This window comes from Rana temporaria, chromosome 2 (genome assembly GCF_905171775.1).
Source record: "Rana temporaria chromosome 2, aRanTem1.1, whole genome shotgun sequence".
NCBI classification, from domain to species: Eukaryota; Metazoa; Chordata; class Amphibia; order Anura; family Ranidae; genus Rana; species Rana temporaria.
Genome location: NC_053490.1, coordinates 41474005 through 41501631, shown reverse-complemented (window position 1 = coordinate 41501631; position 27627 = coordinate 41474005). Strand labels below are relative to the sequence as shown.

Sequence of the window (27627 nt, the reverse complement as noted above, 5' to 3'; positions counted from 1 at the left end):
AAGTACCCAAGGTTTTCTTTTATTTCTTTTTTTATTGGTTGACCTAGATGGACTTGTGTCTTTTTTCAACCTGACTAAGGCAAGGTCCATGTGTCTGCATGTGAGGAAGGCACGCAAAATTGCGTGCGTTCCTGACCTACAGAGAAATGCGCTGCATTTTAGCAGATGTGTGGCAGTGTTATTAGTTCTTAATGGCACCACCACACATTGGCAACCGTGATGCATTTTTGTACACGTCAAACCACATGGTGTTGCATTGTAGGGTAGTCCATTGAAGCGCATGAGCTGCCCTACCTGCGACGCATGCGTGCCAAAGTACTCGTACAGATGTGAACCTGTAACTAAATATGAAGTGTTATCATTTCAAACAGGAAGTTAGAAGCACACTGGATTTTAGTGTTTTTTTTTTTCCTGTATGTGCAACATTTTTAAAGGGAAGTGAAAATATGTATATATTGCAGAGATGTACTGCTAATTATTTTTCATTTTTTTTTTGTATTTTTGTTTGTTTTTGTTGTTTGTTTTTTTGCAGACCAGCTTAATTTTGGCTTTTTTGTTTGTTTGTTTGTTTGTTTGTTTATTGCTGTCTAATTCAAATTGCAAAGATATTTCTTTCTCCCCCAGATTTACATTCATATAATTAATCCTTTTGTTGCGTTATTTTAACTGCTCCAGGACTCGCTATTATTTATACTTTGTGGGCCAGAGCCAGCTTAACGTTACAGCTATGGTCCTGCAGATTCAGCAATAATTATATCATTACTAATGATGATACACACATATATTTTTTTTTTTTCAGATTTAGATAAATGAGGCACCCTTTTTCCGGGCATTGGCTTACATGAATTATTTCATTTTATAGTTTAATAATATAAATAGGTAAATAAAATAGAAGAAGCAATACACTTTTTTCAAGTTCTGCCGAGCAAAAGTTTTAAAACAGTTACTAATGATGCAACAGTACAAATTTCATTACGCAGCTTAACCCTTTTATCGTAAACACTCCCAGTACTAGACATGTGCATTCGTTTTCGTCCGAATGCATTTTCGTCAGAATTTCAGCAAACGATAACGAAAGTACAGAAAACGAAAACCGAAAGATCCGACATAAACAAATGCTTTATTTTCGTTTTCGTTGCGGTCGAATGTGCCTAACCTTAACTCTATTAGTCCAATATTATTCTACATAAAGAGAAAAGATTCGACATAGAGAGAAAAGATTCAACATTATAGAGACATGAAGAAGAGTCGACATAGAGAGAAAAGATTTGACATAGAGAGACACGAAGAGTCAAAATTTTTATTTTTATTTTTTTAAAGATTCTGTTGAATCTTCGAACATTCGACAGACACCATGGGCCAGATTCACAAAAGAGATATGGCGGCGTATCTCCTGATACGCCATCGTATCTCTGTGATCCGCCCGTCCTAACTATGCGGCTGATTCATAGAATCAGTTACGCATAGCTAGCCCTAAGATCCGACAGGTGTAATTGACTTACACTGTCGGATCTTAAAGGGGTTTTCCACCCATTTTTTAAGTTTATTAAAAGTCAGCAGCTACAAAAAGTGTAGCTGCTGGCTTTTAATAAACTGACACTTACCTGCTCCAGCGTTCCAGCGACGCGCCGGCCGGGGGTTCCGCTCCTCTCCCCCCCTCCCCGGCCGGCATCTTCATTGTCACTGTGGGCACCCGGCCGTGACAGCTTTCGGCTTCACGGCCGGGCACCCACTGCGCATGCGCAAGCGGCACTGCGCATGCGCACGCGGCACTGCGCTGTTTGATTGGACAGGCGATCGCCTAGGACCTAACGTGTCCTAGGCGATCGCCTACAGGGAGGGGCTGCCAAAAGGCGATTAAGCTTAATCACCTTTGCAGCCCCTCGGCGGAAGGAGGAAGTGGGACAGGAAGTCCCCTTCTCCTGAAGCCCCCACTCCCCCCCCAAAAAAAATGACATGCCAAATGTGGCATGTAAGGGGGAGAGGAGTGGGTTAAGAGGAAGTTCCATTTTTGGGTGGAACTCCTCTTTAAGGATGCAATTCTATGCCGGCCGCTAGGTGGCAAGGCCATTGTGGTCGGCGTAGAATATGCAAATGACTAGTTACGGTGATTCACGAAGATCCACGCGTTCGTCGCAATCCCGTACGTCGTCGCTAGTTGTTTTTACCCGTCGCAAAATTTCACCTGCTTTAACATGGCTTATCTTTAGATCAGCCATGTTAAAGTATGGCCGTCGTTCCCGCGTCGAATTTCGATTATTTTTTTTTTGCGTAAGACGTCTGGGAATACGAAACGCCGTAACGCACGTCGCATTTAAAAAAAACGTGGGGCGCCGTAATTTCGCGCAATGCACATCAGGAAATTTGAACACGGAGCATGCGCAGAACGTTCGGCGCGGGAACGCGCCTAATTTAAATGGTGCCTGCCCCATTTGAATTAGGCGGGCTTGCGCCGAGCGCATTTACGTTACACCGCCGCAAGTTTACAGGTAAGAGCTTTGTGAATCGGGCACTTACGCTGTAAACCTGGGGCGGTGTAACGTAAATGGGATACGTTACGCCGCCGCGGAGTAACGTATTTCTCTCTGAATCTGGCGCCATAAGCCTTCAATGACAGATTCGACCTTAATTGTGCCTAACCTTAACTCTATTAGTCCAATATTATTCTACATAAAGAGAAAAGATTCGACATAGAGAGACATGAAGATTCGCCATAGAGACACATGAAGAGTCAAATTTTTTATTTTTTTTTAAGATTCTGTCCAAAAATTATTTTTATTATTTTTTCTTCTTCTTCTTCTTCTTCTTCTTCTTCTTCTTCTTCTTCTTCTTCTTCTTCTTCTTCTTCTTCGAACATTTGACAGACACCCTGGGCCAGATTCTCAAAGAATTGCCCTGGCGCAGCGTATCAGAGATACGCTACGCCGCCGTATCTTACCTGGCGGAATTTCGAATCCAGGAAGATTTTGCGTCGTAAGTTACAGCGGCGTAGTGTATTTCTCGGCGCGGCGGGTAGGGGGCGTGATTCATTTAAATGAAGCGCGTGCCCGCGCCGATTGAAATGCGCATGCTCCGTTTCTAAATTTCCCGCCGTGCTTTGCGCGAAATGACGTCGCACGACGAAATATATGTATAAAAATATATATATATAAAGCTTCACCTGCAGCCTCTGTTACAAGCCTGTGATGGAGTACCTTGGTATCATTTAAGAAATTCTGCTGAGTATACTTGGGCCAAGGGATTAGAGTAAAAGGCCATGATTGCCCTGTGTATCTGTCCTGTGAAACCCAATGTACCCTGTCAAACGCTTTTTCAGCGTCTAGAGACAGGAGTACAGAGGGGGCCCCAGAGATTTCTGCCTGGTGGATGACGTTGATCATTCGCCTTGTGGCGTCAGATGCCTGACGGCCTTTTGTGAAGCCCGATTGATCCTTATGAATAAGTGTGGGGAGAATGTCGTTCAGTCTGTTAGCTATCAGTTTAGCATATAATTTAGCGTCTACATTGAGGAGAGAAATGGGGCGAAAGTTTTGGGGCAAGGTCGGGTCTTTACCTGGTTTTCGGGAGAGTGACTATTATCGCATTTAGCATGTCTGGGGGAAGGACGAAGATGTCGCAGCCGAGTTGAATACATCACAAAGGGTGGGGTTCAGAATGTGTTGGAATTTCTTATAGTATTCCCTGGTGAACCCGTCGGGTCCCGGTGACTTAGAGTTACGAAGGTTGGCAATTGTACGTTCTAATTCGGTAGTCGTGAAGGTGGCGTTAAGGGAAGCTAGCTGATCATTAGAGAGCGAAGGAAGGTTAACTTGCTCCAAAAAAGTCGCTATGTCCTGTTGTGACGGTTGAGTGGTACCCTTATCATCTCTTATGTTGTATAAATCAGCATAGTATGCACTGAAGGCATTAGCTATCTCATTGGGCTTCAGCAATTTCTCTTTGGTATGAGGATGGTAAAGATAAGACATTTTGGACTTAGTCATGTGGCCTCATATTTTTGATGCTAACATCTTACCCGCTTTGTTCTCTGTAGCGTAGGAAGTGGCCCTAACCCTCGTGCATGCCTTCTCAAAGGACTCTAATGCCCCGTACACACCATCACTTTATGTGATGAAAAAAAACAACATTTTCTGTGAAGTAAAAAATGACGTTTTTGAAACTTCAATTTTCAAAGACGAAGTTGCCTACACACCATCGTTTTTCTCACAATGTTCTAGCAAAGCGAGGTTACGTTCTCACCACTTTTTCCTTTGAAGCTTGCTTCATAAGTAGCTTCTGGGCATGCGCGGGTGAAAAAACGTTGTTTTAAACGACGTTTTTTACTACACACGGTCAATTTCTGTGAAGTAAAAAGTGCACTTTTGAAAAACGACACATAAAATTGAAGCATGCTTTGTTTTTTAGAAGACATAAAACGACGTTTTCCCCCACACACGGTCAATTAAAGTGACGTTTTGAAAAACGTAATTTTTTTTCATCACATAAAGTGATGGTGTGTACGCGGCATTAGAGTAACAAGCGTAACTCGTGACACAGATTAAAGATTTTGGCCTGCAGGAAGGGAGAGGGCAGGGTCTTGTTTTGGGATTCAGCTAGCTCAATTTCTGCTGTGAGTTGGTCGATTTTCTTTGCCCTGAATCTTTTTGCTCTAGCTCCTAATTGGATAAAGACACCTCTAATGACAGCCTTGTGGGTGGCCCACACCACCACTGCGTCGGATACTGAATGGGAGTTTATGGAGAAATATTCCTCCAGGTGTTGCTGTATGGCATTAGCAGTGGATGGATCCCGGAGTAGGGAGTTGTTAACTCTCCAGAGGTACGAGTTTGTTTGCAGGGCCTTGGTATCAATGGTGATACTAACAGGGGCATGATCCGACCAGGTGGTGGGGTGAATCACAGAGGCCGAGACTCTCTGGAGCAGTGCTCTGTCAGAAAGGAACAGGTCTATGCGTGAGTAGGTGTTGAGACGTGGGGAAAGGAAAGTATAATCGCGTTCGCTCGCATGACAACACCTCCACACATCAAACAATTCATTAGAAGAAATACAAATTTTCAAAGGGGTGGCATGCCTCTTGGTGCATGCCGTGGAGTTCAGATCTTGGTCTGGGACAAGATTAAAGTCTCCGCACAACAGAAGATGTCCCTTTTGGGAGCACTTAGCCTTCTTCAAGACAGTTTTAAGGAACGCCATTTGTCGTTGGTTTGGTGCATATAGAGAAACCAACGTGTACTGGACATTGTTGATCATGCATAGTAAAATAAGATAACGGCCCTCCGGGTCGGAAATGCAATTTTGTAATTGAAATGAAACCGTGTTTCGGATAGCGATTAGCACTCCTCTCTGCTTCTTCGTGTAGCACGATGTACAGTAAATACATGGAGAAATTGCTGGTTTTGGCAACGGGGATGTGAGTCTTGCACTAAGTGAGTCTCCTGGACACAAAGTATGTCGCATCTAAGCGATATTGCCGATTTCCACATGGAAGAGCGTTTGACCGGGTGGTTCAGTCCCTTCACGTTCAAGGTTAAAATGGTGAAGGACATGGTGCTGAGACAGGGGTGTAGGGTGCAAGGAGTTGACTTACAGTTAAGGCTGAGATCAGGTGCACTTCTTCAACCCTGTTCCGGAGTCAATCTGGTCTGGCACCCAAGGGTTTTTTGAGCCACTGGTGCAGTGTAGCAGGACAGCCGGGTGGCAGACGTGTGATGGCTGGAACTCTAGACACTGAATGTGGATACGCTGGAGACTCCCAAACGTTGATGTGAGAACTACGGAGCAAATAAAAATCGAAAAAAAGAAAGGAAAACAAGAAAGAAAACAAACAGTCAAAACGGGTCAGCAGGATGAACAGTAACCGACTGCTGAGTAACTTGGGGGAAAGTTCAGACTCAAGAGGTGCACTAGCATTCAACCGGAACGGATTATGGATAGTTGCTCGATCCTTGGGCGGGCAGGCTCGATCAGTGAATCTTGGCAGGAGGGTGTCCCGAGTGGCGGGGGCTCCTGGGCGACGAGGAAGGCCTCCCTGATGTATCAGAGTATGAGTGCGGAAGTTCCGGGATGATACCCTACGAATGGAGGAGCTTTGTGCCTCCCTCAATGGTGGAGATGGTATGAGGAATTCCATTATGAGTAACCAGGATTGTTGCAGGGTGGCGCCATTTATATATGATCTTGTGATCAGCCAAGGCCTTGGTCACGGTTTTCAACTGCCTCCTCATCTGTAATGTATGTTGGGATAGATCAGCATACATTTGGATTTCTGCATAGGGAGCTGGGAGCGTGTTGAAAGCCCGCGCTTTGTATAGGATTTTTTCCTTAGCTTGGTAAAAATGAATGCGCAAGAGTACATCTCTCGGGATCGTGTCTGCCAAATGGTGCGGTTTAGGGATCCTATGGATGCGGTCTATTGTGAGCTTGATGGGAGATAGCTCAGGTAGTAGTGTAGAAAACAATGTGCTGGCATAGTTATGGAGGTGTGCTGGGAGGACCGACTGATTTTGATGTTATTGCGCCTAGAGCGGTCCTCGAGGTCTGCTAATTGTCCTCCTTTTGGGACGTACATGCATCAACAAGGTCATTCACAGTGTTTGCGCATTCCTCCATTTTATCTTCAATGTATAGCACCCTGTCTCCCATATGCTGCATATCAGTAGATACTTTGTGGATGAGGGAGGACAGGTTAGACATTAAAGAGGACTGTAATAGCAGCAACATGTCTTTCATTGTGGTGTCAAGTACAGGTTGGCCTGCTGTGGGGAAGGCCGCAATTGAGGATTGTAAGGATGAAATGGCGTCTGCATTATGCAGTACTGTACTCACTGTTCCGGCCTGGTATGCAGGATCCAAACGCATCCGCGCTTTTGCTGGGCTCTGAGTGGCTGGAGACAGCGGGGGAGATCCCTCGGGAGGTGGGGAGGATAATCCTCTGTCCATATCTCCTGGATCGCTGCTGGGGAGGTCAGTATTTGCCGTGGGAGACCGCTGTGTAATTCCAGCGGCGCCATCTTGCCTGTCTCCCCACCGTGCAGGCTGGAAAGAGAGCGATGTCAGCTTCTGGAGGTACCGATCCTTCTTTTCTTTTGCGGGACATCGTGCCTGCTAGCTTCACCGATCCTCCGGCGGTGGTAGTGAAGTACGATGGCTCCGGTAACCCGCCCGTTGCTGTGTAGTATCCGTCCGGCTGTGGAGAGCTCAGAGCCTAGGCTGCCATTCCTCACGCGCGCAAGCCAACCCCCCCGTGCCATTATTTCTTAATGCCATTCCAAACGTAGGTAGTATTTGCACATTTCGTCACGTGTTTGTTGCGCAACAAAACGTGCAAAAAAGCATGTTGCTAGAACACCCTTGGTTCAGTACAAAAATTTGGTGCTCGAGCTTCTTTGGCACATTTTTAGCGCGACAGGCAGCTCATTTAAGTAAATTGTCTGTTGACCAAAAAAAGCGCTAAAAGACTCAGATGTGAACGTAGCTTTAAAGCAATTGAGTCGCTACAAAAAAAAGTCCCAAAGCTATTCCCTACAAAAGAAAAGGTATTATACTTGCTTCTAAAGTGGGTGCTGGACAGTGCCAGTGATCTGCAGTTTGTTCAAGAGGTGAGCTGGATTTAAAATGTAACTCCACTTTCATTAAGAAAAAAACATTCCCCTCTGGGTGATCTATGTACATTACAAGGATTTTTAACAAACGTTGTTGCAGATTCCTACCTTTTGTTATTCTGAAGAAATTCCTGTGCGTTTGACTGTATCCATGTGGGAAAGTGAGTCTATGGGAGTGGTTTTATAATTATCACTCAGCTGTGTTCCTGCAGGGCTCTAATTAGGAAAGCGACAGGGCCTGCATCCCTTTAGCCTTGATTTCCTATTGGAAGTATCTCACCAAAAATTGCATTTTTGTTGCAGGGGATGCCTGAAATCTGATGTGTATCTTTGTGCAGACTTCTGGGAAAGTCAGTGAGCCAATCACACAAGCAGGAAATTATGTTTCTGAGGGCAATTCTGTACTTACTCTGTGTACAGAACACCTCTGCTCAGTAATCTCTAGCAACCAATCAACAAAAAGGAAATCATGTGCTGTAACCTCTTGCAACTAAACAGTAGCCGTAATGTGTGCTGTAACCTCTAGCAACCAGTCAGTAAGTGGTAATGATATGCTGTAACCTCTGGCAACCAATCGCAATCACTACCTGATCTGATACAGTAAGCTGATATTTATTGTATGTCTCAGAGCAGGTGGAGAGCAAAATTGCATGAATTGCAAGATTTTTTTTGCCCAGGGTTCAATCAACATTAAAGACGTCCCTGACAATGCACACCAATGCAGTGCACATAAGGCAATGTGATTGGTCATCAGCACAATAATATAGGTATAAAGCCAACCTCCAGATTGATTATTCACAGTTTTGCAGACTTTTTACCATTTGCAAAAAAAAAAAAAAACACAATTTAAAATTTACTAACATCTGTTATTTTCTAATTTAATACTGTTTTAGCTTTTAGATTAGTAGGCATTTAGTAAGCTATGTTGTGTTGGTGAGCGTTTATGATCTTTTGGTGTATTTTTATTGAACATTTTGTTTATGATGAACATTCTGTAATTATCAGGACCTACAAAACCAGTAGCGCTATCTTTTCTTTCTACTGATCCTATGCTTTCACAAGATATATAGGGGTTTTCAAACTGTAAAAGCTGAAAGTTAAAGGGAAAAATGATCTGGCCACCTGAGGTGTAAAGTAGAGCGCGGGGCCTGGCAGTGAAAGGGTTAATGGCAGCTCAGCAAAACTTATTTGCAGCTCAATGGTAATAATGAACACTATCAGTCTGTAAAAATTACAGTTGCCATTAACCAAACCTGAAGCTTCCAATATCATTTCCAATCATGCAAAACTCCGAGCTTCTCTCTTCTTTTCACATCTAAAGCGTTTAGAAATTGCCCTAGTTAAAATTTTATGGGAATATTTTTTTTTTATTGGACTGCAGAACGAAGCAATTTCCTGGTAAGGCATGTCACTTTCAAAATGAGGGATGTGAAATGTAAAAATAGAATCTAAAAATATGGAGGAGTGAACGATAACCGTTTAGGTACACCACTGAGTGTGCTGCTGCGGAGACTGTCTCAATAAGCCCAAGGCTTTTTAGTATGGGCTGACTTATGCAGATAGATCCTTTAAAGAGCAATGAGGTTAAGAAGTTTTGCTAAAGAAAGTCAAATCATAGCTAGCTTTGTAGCTGCCCAGTTGTGCCATTAAACCAGTTGATCCGCAGTGGCTAATCAGTGGATTAGCTGTGGAAGACTCAATGGGTTCCCTGCAATTAGCTGCGGAAGACTCAATGGGGTTCTCTACAATTAGCTGCGGAAGACTCAATTGGGTTCCCTACAATTAGCTGCGGAAGACTCAATGGGTTCCCTACAATTAGCTGCGGAAGACTCAACGGGTTCCCTACAATTAGCTGCGGAAGACTCAACGGGTTCCCTACAATTATCTGTGGGAGATCAATAGGGTTCCCTATGATTAGCTGCGGGAGACTCAATGGAGTTGACTATGGTTAGCTGCAGAAGACTCAATGGGGTTCTCTACAATTAGCTGTGGGAGACTCAATGGGGTTACCTACGATTAGCTGCAGGCATGTAATCGTTCATGAAGTGTTTACGTGTGGCTGATTGGCCCTGGACGCAGACAGGGACGAACATTTGCAGGTAATCGTTGCATAAGTGATTACATGCTACTGTTCACAAATAGCTGCAGGAGCTACCGGCATTCCATTGCTTTCAATGGGGTTTGCTGCCCTCAGCTAATTGCAAGGAAAAAAAACTACTGGGCCTCCAGCAGCTAATCGCAAATGGCCCATTCTAAAGTTTTAATGGAGCGTAAAAACCCTTTCTTGGAGTGCAATACAGGACTTAATTCTAAAGCCGGCCATAGAGGGATTGAAATTAAGCGAGTTCAGCAGAAACCATTTAAATTTTGATCCATCTATGGGCAGGCTGGTTGTACTGAAGTCAATCTATTGAATAACTTCAGTACAACCAGCCTGTAGTTTTTTTTTATTTGATCACTGCCAGCACTGTGTTCTGATGGCTGGGAAACCTCCCACTGTCAGTATACAACAGCGCAGCAAGAGCAATTCCCTCATCAATACTGACTGTTGCAATTTTACAAATTGTATGGCCTGCCTTAGACTATTGGGTTATACTCCACCTCCAAGTGATAGGAAACTGGCAAAATAGTAATGCATGACACTGCCCAGCATTACCCCTAGTGCTCTCAGTTGCCTCAATTTGCAATATCGGAGTAAAAAATAGGGGGGAAGGACCTGTGTCCTGTGACTTGCTCCAAGAAAGGCATTTTATAGCTAAATCAAAAATTCTGTTTTCCTAATTGTACATTACAGAACACAAGAGAGATAATTCTTAGACTATTGAGACGTCCAAAAGAAAGCAATCCCTTGAGGGAAATAAAACAGTGGCTAACAGGCCTAAGAGTAACAATCCTCTTAATATAAGAAGAATGACTGACCCAAGGCCCTTACAGGGCAACCTGTAGGGCTGTCAGACCGAGGTCAGCATCCACCATGACCCTAACTTCCACCTGGTAAAACATAGCCAATGTATGAGTTTAAGAATAGGTAACTGCTCCACAGACCTGGGAAACCGAAGCCTGATGTTAAAAATACCACAAAACACCAACACTTTTGGTAAAGTGGAGGGAACCCTGTCTTTCAGGTCATATGACTTAAGTAATGATTTGTCTAATCCACCTAGAAATTGTGGATCTAGAGGCAGCCTGTCCCTTCTAGGAGCCTTCAGGCAACACAAACAGGGCGTCAGATTAATTACTCAAGGCTGTGGCTGGGAGGTAAACCCTAACCACATCTAAGCAGTGAACAGAAAGCTCCTTAGGATGTTTTGGAGCCAGACAATAGAATTCAATACTATGTCCTCTGAAAGCATCATAGGCAGGAAGGAACTACACGGTCTCAACACAACTGTGTCCTTGTGAAACAAAAAAAAGGCTCTTCACACGACAAAGCCACAAACTCAGACACGCTCCTAATCGAAAGGCAACTTTGTAGGAGAGAGAGATAAATATCCCTAATGAGTTCAAACAGTGGCCTCTGAAGGACTAACAGCACATTGAGGTCCCACAAAGTTAGCGGGAGACATACCAATGCAATGATGTGAGCCACATCTTGTACAAAGGCTCTGACCAAGGGGGTGGAAAGCCAATGGTCTCTGAAAGAGCGCCATCAAGTACTGAAAGAAGAGGAACAGCCATGAAGTATTTCCTTAGATTAAGATTTCCCTTTTATCACACCAAGAAAAACTTGCCATGTGTAGTGGTAAACTTCATGAGAATAGGGCTTTCTGGCCTTTAGTAAAGTGGGAATTAAAGAGTCTGGGAGACCATTTTACCTCAGGACATGGGCTTCAACAGCAAGGGAAGGTCCAACAAGCCCATGGAGAGTCACTTAGGAAACTGACAATGTCTGAGAACCATGCCCTTCTGGGCCAATTCAATTCAATCACAGAAATTCCTTCCTTCTCTATCCTCCAAAGGAGATGAGACAGGAGCTTGAGAACGTATAAACTGATTGCACATATAGACTAGGGCATCTACTCCAAAAGCCTATGGATCCTTGGACCTGGACAACCTGTCCAGTTTGTGGTTGAGTCCGGACACCATTATTTCTGTATCTGGCGATACCTTGCCAAAAAGAACCAGTCCTTGTACTTGTCCTCTTCAGTATGAAGATGCAACAGAAAGTACTTTATACGTTTTTACACTTTCCAAAATCTCAAACCTGATAACTCAGGCCTGAGGGTTTGGGTATGAAAGTTTTAATTTCTAATAGACATACTCTGTGAGAGCACTCGCTGTGAACCTTTGGGATGGAGACACGTGAGAGGCCTAGGCATCCTCTTTAGAGGATTTGTCCACTTCACAGAAGCTCACTTCCTTGAGCCCTGTCTTACCCATCTAACCCGAGAATGGGTGGTATGGGAAATTAACAGGATAGTGGGGATAGATCTAGATCTTATGGTCACTTCTCAGCAAATCATTATCTGCAAGCTGCTCCAGCACAGTGGAGAATACGGCTGAGAATTAGTCAATTGACATGAAGGTTAGAGCTCCTGAAGGAGTAAGTGAGAACCCACATGTTGTCTGAGAGCCAGAGCTGGTTTGCTGCCTCATGGTAAAGTGAAGACTATCTCCTGAAATAAGGGAGCCTAGTCCGTCCCCCTAGTGTCAGATCTGCCATGCTTGCTAGGCCTACAAGGGCATGCAATGCTCACAATCTAGCACTAGCATCAATGAGAATGGGGGTGGGGTTGCTTCACAGTGTCCACCTGAGGACCTTATGTCCTTAAAGCTGTGCTCTGGCATATACAACACCCCCTAGGCTACTGGGCATGCAACAGCTGTTCCAGAGGCACTACTGTAAGTTCAATTGACACTTGCGCAATGTGACTGCAGTTGATGCAAAAATTTAGGCTATGCTGCTTTTTATCAGTTGGTCCTGCTGTGTAGCACTGCTGCTGTAATTAAAAATGTTACCCCATTAAACAAATCCCACATCACTTCTTGTCCAAACAGGAAGTGAGGGGAAATTCCTCCAATAGGCACACAAACAGCAATAAAAACCTGACAGAGAGTCCAACTCTTCCATACTCTAAAAAAAGAGTGCTGGAATCAGACTCTAAAGCAAGCCCGTGCTGACAAAGTATGAAGGTTGTGGTTAATGGCATTTCCATTCAACAAAGGAGTTCTGAGTTGACTCTGGTTAGTTCACACCGGTGCAGCTTTGAAATCGCATTACTTCAGCGCAATTTCAAAGCCACACATCAGTACGATTTGCACTGCCGATTTTATTGCAGCCTGCGACCTTTTTAACAGAAGTCTATGCAAGTTGCAATGAAATCTGTAAAAAGTCGTTCAGAAAACTTTTTTATAATCGCTGCGATATTTGTCGTGGCGATATGAACGGTTCCATTGCCAGTAATGGGGTGCGACTTGTCGTGTGATTTGGTACTGTGAAATCGCATGACAAGTCGCACCGGTTTGAACGAGGGCTCTGAGTTTACTAATCTGCATGCTTGTACCAGGTCAGCAGCTCATAAAAGGACTGGAAGCAGAGGCAACCAGGTTGCTAGCATTACCAGGAGCAGTTCAGTACAAGTTTCCTTAGAACATCTATGTCTTCATATGAGGCAGCTCCGATCAGATGGCGCACCCTCTGCTCACATTCCAACAGATTTCAGCACTCATCAAGCATCTTGCATCATGGAAAGCCAAACCTGTGATGCAGATTGCAGAAGCTATAACTAGAATATTGCAAATTCCAGAGTTAGCCTTTGTAACGCAATACCTCCAGCCTCATTCGTTGTGTTTACAACCCCCATCTTGGCAATTTTAGGTTTCATTTCACAGTGTTTTGTGTTTCGCTCGCCTTTTTTTCTTCCTACCAAGCAGCCCATTGTTCATTTAAAAAGTGATTTTCTATCATCGCTCATCTCTAGCCCGGATTTAATTTCCTTGCCAGTTCTTCTTACATTAGTTAAAGCTGTTCTATCCCCCCCCCCTTCCATTTCTGTAGGTGCTTCTAGGCCTGGATCATAATGAAATGTCAATGGAAAGTGTCCCCAGGTACAGATTTGTATATACCTATACAGGCTGCTGGTTACACTTTATTAGCCTTAAATTGAGTTATCCATTATTTGTGAACGGAGGCTGTGAGATACAGGTAAGAAAAAGAAATCTCGACAAAAAATAAAAATAGTTTTATATGTTGCGTTTCAATAGAAAATACATTGCTTTTTCTGTATAAAAGATTTTAATAAAAGGTTGCCCTAAAGCTGGCCATTCGGACAGAGATTGGGCCATCCAACTGACATGGAGCTATCCTTGGGAGGTATACATTTCTATGAATGGTTGATTATCACCCTGCTAAACCTCTAGCGCAGGGGTCTCCAAACATTCTAAACAAAGGGCCGGTTTATTTTCCTTCAGACTCTTGGAGGGCCGGACTTTGGCCAGCAAGAGTAGAAATTTTCCTGGCATCATTGTTGGTGAACATCTGGTATTAGGGGAGGAATAGTGCCCTATTGCTGGTATCATATGGAGTAATAGTGCTCTATTAGTTGTGTCAGTGGGAGAAATGGTGCTCCATTGTCGGTGTCAGATGGCAGAATAGTGTCTAGTATTAGTGGGAGGGATAGTGCCCCAAGGGCCGGATAAAGGCAAGCAAAGGGCCGCAGTTTGGAGACCACTGCTCTAGTGCAATAGATCAGTATTTGCGCCCATATTATTATTAATAATAATAATAATAATAATATGTTTAGCCATGTGCTTAGCTTTTCAAAGAGGAGGCAACCACAGACACATTGTGCTGCAGCTACCCCATATGCTCATACAATACTCCTATGCTTTCACCTTCACCCGCTAGAAGGAACCAGTGTGACATGAAGGGCTAGAAAGACTGATGCGAACCGCACTGGACTATGGGAGATGACGCTCACTGAAAACGACTCTGTTGTGGAAGCGGATGAGTTGACAGACTACAACTCCCAAGGGAGGCCTATAAGGAAAGGAGAGGGAGAGCAGTTTTTACCGTACTGTGGGGAAAAGGACTTCCTCTTTTCTGTGGGAGGATCAGAGGACACGCAGCCACAGAGAAGAGATTTGTACTGAGGACAATGTTATTGAGAGTCTAAGCTGGAGTTTTCCATGTGCACAAGTCTGGTAAAATGGCAGACTCTTAAATGCATGGCAATTAAGCGCACCACCTTACAGACTGGGTCCCACCAAATAGTCATCAAAAATAATAAGATCAGAAATAAAAAACTATTTAGTTTTGACTGAGTCATGGTCATTACCCTCTGAGTTTGCTCTTAGCTCAAGACACCCTCTATGAGCTGCATACCAAGGGCCCTTTTGAATGTTTCACACAAACCACGGTTCTGCTATTGGTTGCTATACTAGGTACTGCTATTGCTGATATTGATCTCTGCTTGAAGTATCCCTGTGGTATAAGTGGTAAGTGAGGGTCTCTACAACTTAAAGCAGAACTTCACCCAAAAGGAGAAGTTCCACTTGTTTGCATCCTCCCTCCCCTTCTCTCCACTGCCACATTTGGCACTTTTTGGGGGGAGCAGGTACCTGGATTTGACAGGTACCTGCTCCCACTTCTGATCAGATGCGCCACTGTAATCTGAGCCAGAAGTTTGCCCTTCCCTTCTTCCACTCCAGTCTTCTTAGACACATCCCTGGTCCTAGAAGACTATGGGACCATTCACCTCATGCCTGCGCAATAGGAAACCGGCTGTGAAGCTACAAGGCTTCACTGTCCGGTTCCCTTACTTAAGATGCCGGCACCTGCACCCGAAGCTGATTGAAGAATCGGCATGGGTGAGGACATCGCTGGATCACAGGACAGGTAAGTATCCTTATATTAAAAGTCAGCGGCTACAGTATTTGTACCTGCTGACCTTTTTTTTTTGGGGGGGGGGAGGCTGGAGCTCCTTTTTAATGCCAATAACAGCTGACAAGTTTAGAATAATAACTCTTTCTGTCACCAACTGAATTGATATATTCTAGCACCTTTGCCTACTTCCAATTTGTGGCAATATTCTCTACTTGCAGTAAACCAGTACAGTGTCCATTTTCCAGTGCTTTATTCTAGCTGTGTGCAGGATATTTATACTTGTGCATGTACTGGGGTTTGCAGGGAACAAAACCTATAAATAGCCAGATGTGTCAGGAGGGACAAAACTGATTACAGAGTCATGACACCAGATTAGAGAACCCCATACATCAAGCAGCCCCTCTGGGTGTAAATGCTACATATACCCGTATGATTACATTTTATGTTCTACACAAATAAAATGAAGCAGGAGATTCCAGAGCCAGGATTTTGGAGCCAGCATCCTTTGACATCAAAAGATTTGTAAAAGAGGATGATGAAACAGGAGAGATGAGTTTTTAAACAAGAGGTTTAGTTTACATAATGGAGGATTGGTGTATGGATTATAGCAGGGGTGCCCAACCTTTTTGAAGAGCGAGGGCCACTTAACCACTTAAGACCCAGACCTTTAGGCAGCTAAAGGACCTGGCCAGTTTTTGCGATTCGGCACTGTGCCGCTTTAACTGACAATTGCGCGGTCGTGCGACGTGGCTCCCAAACAAAATAGAGCTTTCTTTTGGTGGTATTTGATCACCTCTGCGTTTTTTATTTTTTGCGCTATAAACAAAAATAGGGCGACAATTTTGAAACAAATTCAATTTTTTACTTTTTGCTATAATAAATATCCCCCAAAAACATATAAAAAAAAATGTTTTCCTCAGTTTAGGCCGATATGTATTCTTCTACCTATTTATGGTAAAAAAAATCGCAATAAGCGTTTATCGATTGGTTTGCGCAAATTTTATAGCGTTTACAAAATAGGGGATAGTTTTATTGCATTTTTATTAATTATTTATTTTTACTACTAATGGCGGCGATCAGCGATTTTTTTCGTGACTGCGACATTATGGCGGACACTTCGGACAATTTTGACACATGGCCTAGCAGTCGGGTAGAGGCACAAACCAGTATGAGAACAGTGTCTGCCACAGACTGTCTGAGAATGATCATTGATAGCCAGGAATTCTCTGCCACAGGATTTAAGTCCTGAACTTCCAGCCTTACAGTAAAGAGCCGATCCGGCGAACTGTAAGACAAGTAGAGCTGTGGATCCCTGTATAACGAAGCCACCAGGCCTATACCGAGACATTAGCTTGCTTTGCTTGTTCTCCTCCAGGGCAGGTCCTCCCCCGGTGTCCTTCATTAAGTGCTTCCCTCACTTGGATAGACAGCTTGGGATCCCCTTTAGAATCATAGGCCTCAGCTAGCATAGCTGGGCCTACTCAATAGAGATGCAGCCTCAGACCAACGTGGTCCCGGGGCTGGAATCACACACACACATATATCACGCCAGGAGGGCCATGAGGCAAAGGACAATGAAAAACGGCATCTGCCCCTTGAGTACCCATTCCCGGCATGCACGGCGGGGCACCACACCCACTGGGCTGCTGCCGAGAAGGGTCACCCAATACACTATGGTTTGCTTGTGTTCCAACATTGGCCTGAGGTGGTAACGCCAACTACAGGCAACAGTGGAAATCCTATCAAACACAACCATAGCCAGAACAGAGGCTAATTTAATGAAATTAAACAAAGTCTGAGCCCACTATTGGCTCTGACATCCTCTAAATTTAGAATAGCGCCCCCAGTCATTGGGAGCAGGGCGCTACATTTATATAGTAAGAACTATGCTTTAAGCAGTTAATCTACCTCGCTGTTCTGTGTGTGGGCTGTATAATTTTTAGAGCTGTGTGAACAGAAATACAAATGCTTTGTGGATGTAAACCCAAAATATATATATATTTTTTGATGTCACAATGTAGAGAATAAGATTTCCTATCATCTGTGCCCAATCTTGCCACACAGAGTTAATCCAGCGCTGAGCAATCCTCTTTTTATTAATCAGTGAAATAAAACAGACTTCCAGATAAAGACCAAAGTCCTTGCTTGAGTGACAGGTTATTTACATATCTCATGCACTAGCTTGCAGACATGCACAGCTTCTTGTCTATGTATATTCTGATGGCTGTTTACACTGAACTGTGGATCACCCCATATTTTGAAAACATTTAATCAAAACACAGGAAAGACAGCCAATCCTGGGAGAGCTGGACGGGAGAGAAGAAGAGGAGGAGAGGGGAGGGGGATGTGAATTGTGTACTTTACAGAAGCTGTGCATGTCTGCAAGCTAGTGCACGAGATATGTAAATAACCTGTCACTCAAGCAAGGACTTTGGTCTTTACATCCACTTTAAGTAAAACTGCTCCTTGGAGTTCAGTTTGAAAGTTTCTGCATTTAGCAGGTTATCATGCCCCTAAGCCAAGCCTGGGCTATGTCCTCCAGCCAAGAAATGAGGTGGGCTCTATCTGTTTTGCTGCAGCATCTAGCGCAGAAGCTCACAGTGTGCAGCAAAATAAGCTATTTCAGCACAACAGACAATCCTGTAAATCTGTGCAAGACTGAAGGTAAGGCTGAAGAGCAATTAAAAAAAAAAAGGCTTATTGGATGGAAGCGACTGGCCAGAGTTGAACTTGCTGAAATGAAAATAGAGTGGTACGGTACCTACCATTCATACCATCCAACCAGGGCTAAGTTCTCCTGGACATGAACAGGATATGCAGCGAAGGAGCTCACGGTCGTCCTCAGGGAGAGCATTGCCTGTAATTAAAGAGATAGTCTCATTCATATGTAAACTTTAGATTGCATTGTCACATTTCATTGACTTTGGAATCAATCCTGATATCATAAAGACTTGAGAACTCCTCGCTACTATTCAGCCTCCTCTCATATAACTCCTACTGCCAAATAAATTGTTTATGAATGTTAAAACTATGTTAGGCTACTGAAATATCATTCAGATGATCGATACAGAACAAAATCATTGTAAATTTAATTTAGTACAAGCGACTGACAGCTTCAGCACCTGCTTACCAAACATTAATAGCACTTTTTGAATAGATTTGTGGATTTGTTATGTGGAATATGGCTTGAAATATTCTGAAATATACAATACACGCTGATGAAAATCCCCAAACATAATTAGATATTGGTTTGTCTTTTAATGAATTGTCTTACTTTAGAAAGTATAATAAAAAGTTACTTTGAAAATATCTTAAAGGTATACACTTTTTTTTTGAAAATTAGAAAAAAAAACAATGACTAAAATCTTACATAAGCTCTAACGGGTTTTTGAATTATTTTTATTCTTTTTTTTTATTCTGCCACTTTCTTTAAAAAACATTTTGAGAGATTCTGCCATTAAAGTCCTTGTTCAGGCGCTTCCTGTTACAGGGTAACAATGCTCTGTTTATGTCTCACACTTGCGTTGTCACCCTGTCGCACGGGCTTCCTTTGGATGCTACAAGCTATGGTTACCATTCGCCCCACTTTCCTAGGGACAGTCTCTGTTTTGAGGGATCTATTTCTGGGTAAAAAACATCCTTGGAGTTGTCCCCGGACTTTTGTGATGCAGTGTAAAGGTCTGTATTGGAAAGGGGCAGGGTTGTATGGGGGGGGGGGGGGGCTGTGAACTGTAACAGTATGGGGGGGGAGGTCTGTAATTAGGGGGATCTGGGGGGAAGAGGTCTAGGCTAGGGGAGACTCATACTTACAGTAGGGGGAAAATGTTGGTTCTATTGGACTGTGCATTGCATATTCCTACCCCTACATGCTGCGCTATGCACTTTCGACCCCTGCTCTTCATGTGTTACAAACTTCTGATTCCTGCACTTTGTGCATTATGAACTCCTGATTTCTGAACTCTGTATATTGCACACTCCTGCTCCCTGCACACCATGCATTACACACTCCGGCTCCCTGCACTCCATACATTACACATTCTTGCTCCCTGCACTCGTGCATTACACACTCCTGCTATCTGCACTCCATGCATTACACAATTCTGCTCCCTGCACTCCATGCATTACACATTCCTGTTCCCTGCACGCCATGCAATACACACTCCTGCTCCCGGCACTCCATACATTACATATTCCTGCTCCCTGCATTCTGTTCATTGCACACTCCTGCTCCCTGCAATCCATGCATGACACACTCCTGCATTACACACTCCTACTCCCTGCACTCCATGCATTACTCACTCCTGCTCTCTGAATGCTGTGCATTGCACACTCCTGCTCCCTGCATATGAGCAAATATGCCTGCACATACTATATGTACAAGTATACAACTAAGGCCCCATACACACGGGAGGATTTATCCGCGGATACGGTCCAGCGGACCATTTCCACGGATAAATCCTCTCGAGGATTTCCGCGGATTTCTATGCGATGGAGTGTACACACCATCGCATTGAAATCCGCGCCGAAATCCTCTGGCGATGACGTGTCGTGCCGTCGCCGCGATTATGACGCGGCGCCGTGCGCGACGCTGTCATATAAGGAATTCCACGCATGCGTCGAATCATTACGACGCATGCGGGGGATCCCTTCGGACAGATGGATCCGGTGAGTCTATACAGACCAGCGGATCCATCCGTTGGGATGGATTCCAGCAGATGGATTTGTTTGGCATGTCAGCAAATATTCGATCTGCTGGAATCCATCCCAGGGGAGAAATATCCGCGGAAACAGACCTGCTGGAGTGTACACACCATAGGATCTATCCGATGAAACCCATTTGCTGGGATTTTTCAGCGGATGGATTCTATCGTGTGTACGGGCCTTACAGTATGTATAAACAAAAGGAATTTTTTTTTCAACCCAATAAAGCATATTAGCAATATTGTATAATTCATGAGGCGTGGCCAGGCAGCGGATGTAGCCGGACGCACCTTTTGCTTCTCTCCGCCGAATCTCCTGCAATCCATCCTGATACTTACCCGACAGACCCGTTCTTCACGCCAGCTCGCTGCAGGAAGGTTCCCTGATCGCTCCGGTGTCTCTTGTTCCCCGATCCGAACACGATGGCGGCGGCTAGGAGACAAAATGCGGCCCGGTCCCCGGACAGCGTGGGGATCCAAGATGGCGCTCAGGCCCAGCGCACGGCCAAGGAAAAATACAGGGATGGGGCGGAGAAGTTATTCTCCAGAGTGCTGGCCGCCGATCCCAATGCTCGCCCGGGAGGCCAGAGCGAGATGCCGGGCGTAGTGTCAGACGCGGACGATACGGTCCCCCTGGAGGATGGTGGAGGCCCGGACTTTCCATGGAGTACAGTGAGTACCCCTAACGGCAATACCACTAGGCCGCAGGCCCTCACCAGTCCAGCCACTAGTCCTGCTACTGACAATGAACCCTCATTAAGGGATATATTTGCGGCCATAACTACATGCAATACCTCCCTAACTGCCCTAACTGCTGATATTAAGGGGGTGAAAGCAGAAATGTCATTCATGAGGCAGGATGCACAGAAACTAAGGGAGAGGACATCTGCTGTGGAGGGGCGGGTGAGCTCCATAGAGGATGATATGGCCCCCATGCAAAGGGATCTTTCCTACAATAATCATCTCCTTACACAACATTCCTCCCGTTTAGAGGAATTGGAGAACAGAATGAGACGAAATAACGTGAGGCTGGTGGGTCTACCTGAGAGAGCTGAAGGGAAGAATCCTGTAGAATTTATTGAAAACTGGCTGGTGACTGCTTTTGGCAAAGAAGCTTTCACTCCATTATTCTCGGTGGAAAGAGCTCACAGGGTGCCTTCCCGTCCCCCTCAGCCAGGAGCACCTCCGAGACCCTTCTTATTTAAACTTCTGCATTACAAGGACAGGGATGCCATACTGCGCAATGCCAGGATTAAACCCGAGGCCATGAAAGTTGATAATGCTAAAATCTCCTGCTTCCCTGATTTTTCTGCTGAGCTGCAAAAGCAACGTGCAAAGTTTCTGGATGTTAAACGTCGCCTCAGAGTATTAGATGTGAAATATGCTATGCTGTACCCCTCCAAGCTTAGGGTGGAAGCATTGGGATCTGTACACTTCTTTGATCTTCCGTCATCAGCTGCACAATGGCTAGACAGAGAGGAACATTCAATCCGAGAAGGTCGCAATCGTCACCGTGCTCAACAAGATGGGTAATACCTAGATGGACTTATCCTGCCATTTACCTACTATTCCCCTTTATCAAGGCGGAGAAGTTGCTGAGATTTCGCTCATACTAGATACACTGGGCTATTTGTTCTTGCTGTTGAGAAGTTTAGACACTTGGTGCACTTCCACTGTTGCCCCCATGCGGGCCTGGTACAGGCCTCGCACTGCCTGTAGGCAAACAAAGTTGGCCATGTTGGCCTGTTATTTTTTGAATATATCTTTTTTTCTTTTTCTTTTAATATCCCTTTTTTCATCTGCCAATGTGACTGTGGGTTCATCGTCCTTTACATACCACCTGCTTTTGGGGTTTATTATCCCACCAGTGACTACCTATGCTGTGCACTTTGTGATACTCCTCGGCCTGGCCTCATCAACTCCGTTGGGCCGTCTGGCCCTGCTATGTGTGCCTCTGCACTTGACTGAGGGCATACTAAGGAATCCTCCCCCAAGGGGGACTAGCTGTCCTGTTTTTTGCTGCTGTGTGCTTGCCATTGACTCCTATGTTTTACTTACTCCTAATATGCAATGTCTAAGATAACCAGATTTGTGTCCTGGAATGTGCGGGGATTGAATAATCCTGTTAAACGCTTGGCTGTGCTTCGCACAATCAAGCGTATAACCGCTGATATTGTCTGCCTGCAGGAGACTCATCTCCCCCCGACCTCCACACCCCAATTTGCGATAAGGCAATTTAGCCACCAGTATCATTCTACTTTCTCAGTGTACTCGAGGGGGGTGAGCATCCTAGTCAAACAGGGCACGCAATTTACGGCTCTGGAGACACTAATTGACCCTGAGGGGCGTTATGTCATCATTCTATGCTGTATATGCGGTACTAAATGTTTACTTGCAGGTATTTATATTCCCCCTCCCTTTTCTACCAGCATACTGAAAGTACTGTCAGATTTTGTTGCCCGTTTTCCAGGTGTCCCTGTGTTGGTTGTAGGGGATTTTAATAACTGTCTGGACCATACTAGGGACAGGTTGTCTGCCCAAGGGGAGGTTGGAGCACAAAGGGGAAGTGGGCCTACCCCGTTCGCTCGATTACTACTGGAAATGGGACTAACAGATGTTTGGAGGGTCCGCAATCCGGACGCCAGAGTCTATTCGTGCCAATCTGCCTCGGTGGGGGGCCTCTCTAGAATAGACCTAGGGCTGGGAAATGCATTACTCCTGTCATTGTTGGAAACCTCTCAATACCACCCTAGGCAAATTTCTGATCATGCTCCTCTCTCGATTGACATCAGGTGTGGGGCTCGCAGGGGCAATACCCTCTGGAAGCTTAACCCCTTTTGGCTATCACTTTTTCCGGTCCCTGATCCTATCCCAGAGCTTCTCCAAAAAATTTTCAGTCAAAACCTAGATACTGCGGCATTAGATATAGTCTGGGACACAGCTAAAGCCTTCCTCAGAGGGCAATTTATTAGAGTAATTTCCAAGATAAAAACCTCCACTAAGGAATGGGAAATGTCGGTACTAGAGGAAGTACGATCCTCGGAGGCCAGGTATATTGCTGACCCCACAGATGATGCGAAACGCTCGTGGCTAGCATCCCAAACCTTACTCAAAGACCTAACTATGCAACTAGCTGAAAATAAGTGGTTTTTCCTACAACAAACTCATTTTGAGGAGGGAGAGAATACGGGGCATATGTTAGCGCTACTGGCTAAGTCACAACAGCCGTCCTCGCATATCGCATCTATAACAAATTCCGAGGGGAATCCCTGTCATTCTACTAGAGAAGTTACTAGGGTATTTAGTCTTTTTTTTCAGGATGTTTATTCCTCCAAGGTTAACCCCACTCGAGATGACATACATTCGTTTCTAGACAAGTATCCTGTGCCGTCCTTGTCTGCATCGGATGTTGCCCTTCTTAATGCTCCTCTGACTGAGGATGAATTACTTGAGGCGCTGGCCCACTCGAAAAATAGCCGGGCACCCGGGGCTGATGGGTTACCCTCTGAGGTTTACAAAAGGTACTCAACTCAACTCCTCCCCATTCTTCTTAAAATGTATAATCATGCATTCGAAACGGGGTCTCTCCCCCCTTCTATGAACGAGGCACTTATTGTGGTCCTGTTGAAGCCCGGAAAGGACCCATCGTCTCCGGACTCTTACAGACCGATTTCACTTTTAACCTATGATGTCAAGCTGCTGGCCAGGATTTTGGCTAGCAGGTTGGCTGGCTGTATACAAAAAGTGATACATAGAGATCAGTCTGGGTTCATTCCGACGAGATCCACATCTCAGAATTTGCGCAGACTTTTCCTGAACTTACAAATCCCCCCGGACAATGTAGGTAACAGGGCGATCCTATCGTTGGACGCCGCTAAGGCGTTCGACAGCGTGGAGTGGCCATACCTTTGGGAAGTCCTAACTCGATTTGGGGTGGGTCCCTCATTTTTGAAATGGGTACAGTTATTGTATAGCTCCCCGTCGGCGAGAATGCGTATTAATGGAGAGGTGTCGGAACCCTTCTGTCTGGCTAGGGGCACTCGGCAGGGGTGCCCTTTGTCGCCCCTGTTGTTTGCCCTGGCTCTTGAGCCACTGGCCATTCACATTAGAAATAGGCAGGATATAGTGGGGTTTCAGAGGGGTCCCAGAAAAGATGTGGTTTCCCTTTATGCGGATGATACATTGATATATCTGGGGGACACGGCAAGCTCCCTGCAAAACGTAATGGGTCTGATTGCTGACTTCGGTCGGCTTTCGGGGTTCAGTATTAACTGGAACAAATCAGTTATTATGCCTCTAGACCCTTTGCCAAGCCCTCTGCCGGACTGTGCGAAGGACATTGCAATAGTAGATGAATTCCGTTACTTGGGCATACAGGTCACGCCAAGTCCATCCCAGTACCTTGACAAAAACCTATCTCCACTGATGCAGAAACTACGGCTGAAATGCTCAGCCTGGAGAAAGTTACCTCTATCCGTGACCGGAAGAGTTAACCTAATTAAGATGATATGGGCACCTCAACTTTTATATATTTTTCACAACTCCCCGATCTGGATCACTCATAGATGGTTTACCCGTATAGACTCTCAATTTAGAGAGTTGATATGGGGGGGGGGATCGGCCCGCATTAGTTTGCATTCTCTGCAATTACCAAAAGATCAGGGAGGTATGGCAGTTCCGCACTCTCGGTTTTATTTCATAGCGTCACAGCTCCAGCAACTTGCTAATTGGGGAATAGTGGATGAATCTGACCCGATAAGATCACTGATAGTCCCAGTGGACTCAACCCTTCCAGCACTGGTGTATCTAGATGCAGGCCTTACACAATTCCCTACTGCACTACCCACAGTTAGTCTATTAAATAAGTTATGGGAATATGTAAGGACCATTTTCAAGATCAAGACAATGTGCCAGTTTACCCCAATATGGAGGAATAGACATTATTGTGAACTTTTTAAGTTGAAGGGATTTGGCTCCTGGGAGGGGTTGGGCATACATTATATCGCCCAGCTGTTCTCTGGAACTATAATTAAATCCTTTGCGACCCTAAAAGAGGAATATGGTTTATGTAACTCCCAATTTTACCAATACCTGCAACTGAGACACGCTGTACAATGCGAAAGCAGACTTACCCGACCAGCTGTAGTGGTACACCCTCTGATGAGAGATGTGCTCATTGCTGATGACCGGGCGGGCATGATATCCAGGGTCTATGCAAGACTGATCCAATCTACACATGAGGCAAGTAAGCTCCCCTGCAGACGAGGGTGGGAACGGGATTTGGGGCCTATAGATGGTGAAACATGGGAATTGTGTCTGACATCCGCCCCACTAGTGTCTGTATCGGCATCACAGAGGCTCTCTCACTTATATTTGCTGCATAGGGTATACAGAACCCCGGCTAGGCTACATAAATGGGGTTTTAGAGAGACACCTCTGTGCCCAAAATGCAATGCGCATACTGGGGATCTCTTGCACATGTTCTGGAAATGCCCGAAACTCTTTAGGTACTGGAAATATGTCCTTGATACTATAGCCCAGGTATTTCAGATACCAGTTATTACTGACCCAGTGGTCTGCCTCCTTGGCGCTCTGGAGTTACCTGATCTGTCACCAAACGGTCACACTGCGGTGCTACGGTTGCTTTACCTGGCTCGTAAGGAGATTGCGAGGGTGTGAATTACGCCTAGGGTACCAACGGGCACATTATGGGTGAAAAAGGTCAATAACCTACTGATTCGTGAAAAACTAACATACCAGCACAGGGGTGCTTCGAAAAAGTTTTATTCACTATGGCAACCCTGGTTAGATGTCCCAGGATTGGGACCTCTTCAGCTAGTGAGGGACAGATTGTTACAGGGATGATCCCTCAAAACAAATGACGATAAATCAATATTGAGTGGTGTAATTGTATTAATGGTGGGGTATGAGGAGTGAGAATACCACACTACCCTCTGCTACACTAGGTGGAGGTTGGAAACATGTTGAGGACCACAGTCCTAGGGATAAAGATCCTTTCTCTCTTTTTCCTCTTTTCTTTTTCTTTCTTTCTTTCCCCTCCCTTTCTTCTCTTCCTATCCCTATTTGGTTTTATCTTTCTATTTCCGAAGTTAAAGAGTTAATATTGAAATACACAGTCAGACTGAGCTAATGTGGTAATGCCTTGTATGATGAAGTAAGTTATAATGTCATACCCATCCTTCTATTCGTCTGAAGTGTAGATAATGATTCGTTCATTTAATGTATGTGTTGGCATTACTTCAGACTTGGATGTTTGCCAATGTGGGAGTACATTTGGTATATTCCCTTTACCATTCTGATGCACTTTCTATTGATCTGCCTGTGTATATATATATGTTTGTATTGCTACAATAAACTTATTTTTGATTTAAAAAAAAAATATTGTATAATTCATGCTGACCTCTATTATACAGTCCTGATCAAAAGTTTAAGACCACTTGAAAAATGGCAAAAAATCATATTTTACATTGTTGGATCTTAACAAGGTTCCAAGTAGAGCTTCAACATGCAACAAGAAGAAATGAGAGTGAAGCAAAACATTTTTTGAGCATTCAATTTAATGAAAACAACGAATAAACTGAAACTGGCTGTTTTTCAGCTGATCAAAAGTTTAGGACCACATGCCTTTAAAAGGCCAAATCTGTGCAAAGATGTGGATTCATTGTCATTTTCTGTCAGGTAGTCACACGTTGTGATGGCAAAGGCAAAAAACTCTCCCTTTTTTAATGTGGTCGGGTTGCTGAACTGCATAAGCAAAGTCTCTCATCAAGACACTGGACGATCCTCGACCCAAATTAAGGCCATTACTGGTGCTGACTGCAGCCCCATAACCATCAGACGGCATCTGAGACTGAAGGGCTTCAAAAACAAAAAACGTCTTCAAAAACCTCGTCTCTTTGAATGCCACAGAACTGCTCGTTTGGACTTTGCAAGAGAGCACCAAACATGGGACATTCAAAGGTGGAATAAAGTTTTATTCTCTGATGAATAAAAATGTAACCTTGATGGTCCTGATGGTTTCCAACGTTACTGGCATGACAAGCAGATCCCACCTGAGATGTTTTCTACGCGACACAGTGGAGGGGGCGCCATAATTGTCTGGGGTGCTTTTTCCTTCAGTGGAACAATGGAGCTTCAGGAAGTGCAGGGGCATCAAACAGCCGCTGGCTATGTCCAGATGTTGCAGAGAACATTCTTTATGACTGAGGGCCCTCGTCTGTGTGGCAATGACTGGGTTTTTCAACAGGACAACGCTACAGTACACAATGCCCGCAGGACAAGGGACTTCTTCCAGGAGAATAACATCACTCTTTTGGCCCATCCTGCGTGTTCCCCTGATCTAAATCCAATTGAGAACCTTTGGGGATGGATGGCAAGGGACGTTTACAAAAATGGACAACAGTTCCAGACAGTAGATGGCCTTCGTGCGGCTGTCTTTACCACTTGGAGAAATGTTCCCACTCACCTCATGGAAACGCTT

General features: G+C 44.6%; 1 protein-coding gene across 1 annotated transcript in view; it reads right to left on the bottom strand.

Annotated features, from left to right (window-relative positions):
• The window catches only part of LOC120928974 (cyclic nucleotide-binding domain-containing protein 2-like), a 387861-nt gene that overhangs the window by 213553 nt on the left and 146681 nt on the right, over window positions 1-27627 (bottom strand). The window contains exon 6 of the mRNA XM_040340130.1: window positions 18192-18283. Within this exon, the coding sequence (XP_040196064.1) occupies window positions 18192-18283 (92 nt within the window). The remainder of the gene's footprint in view (window positions 1-18191; window positions 18284-27627) is intronic.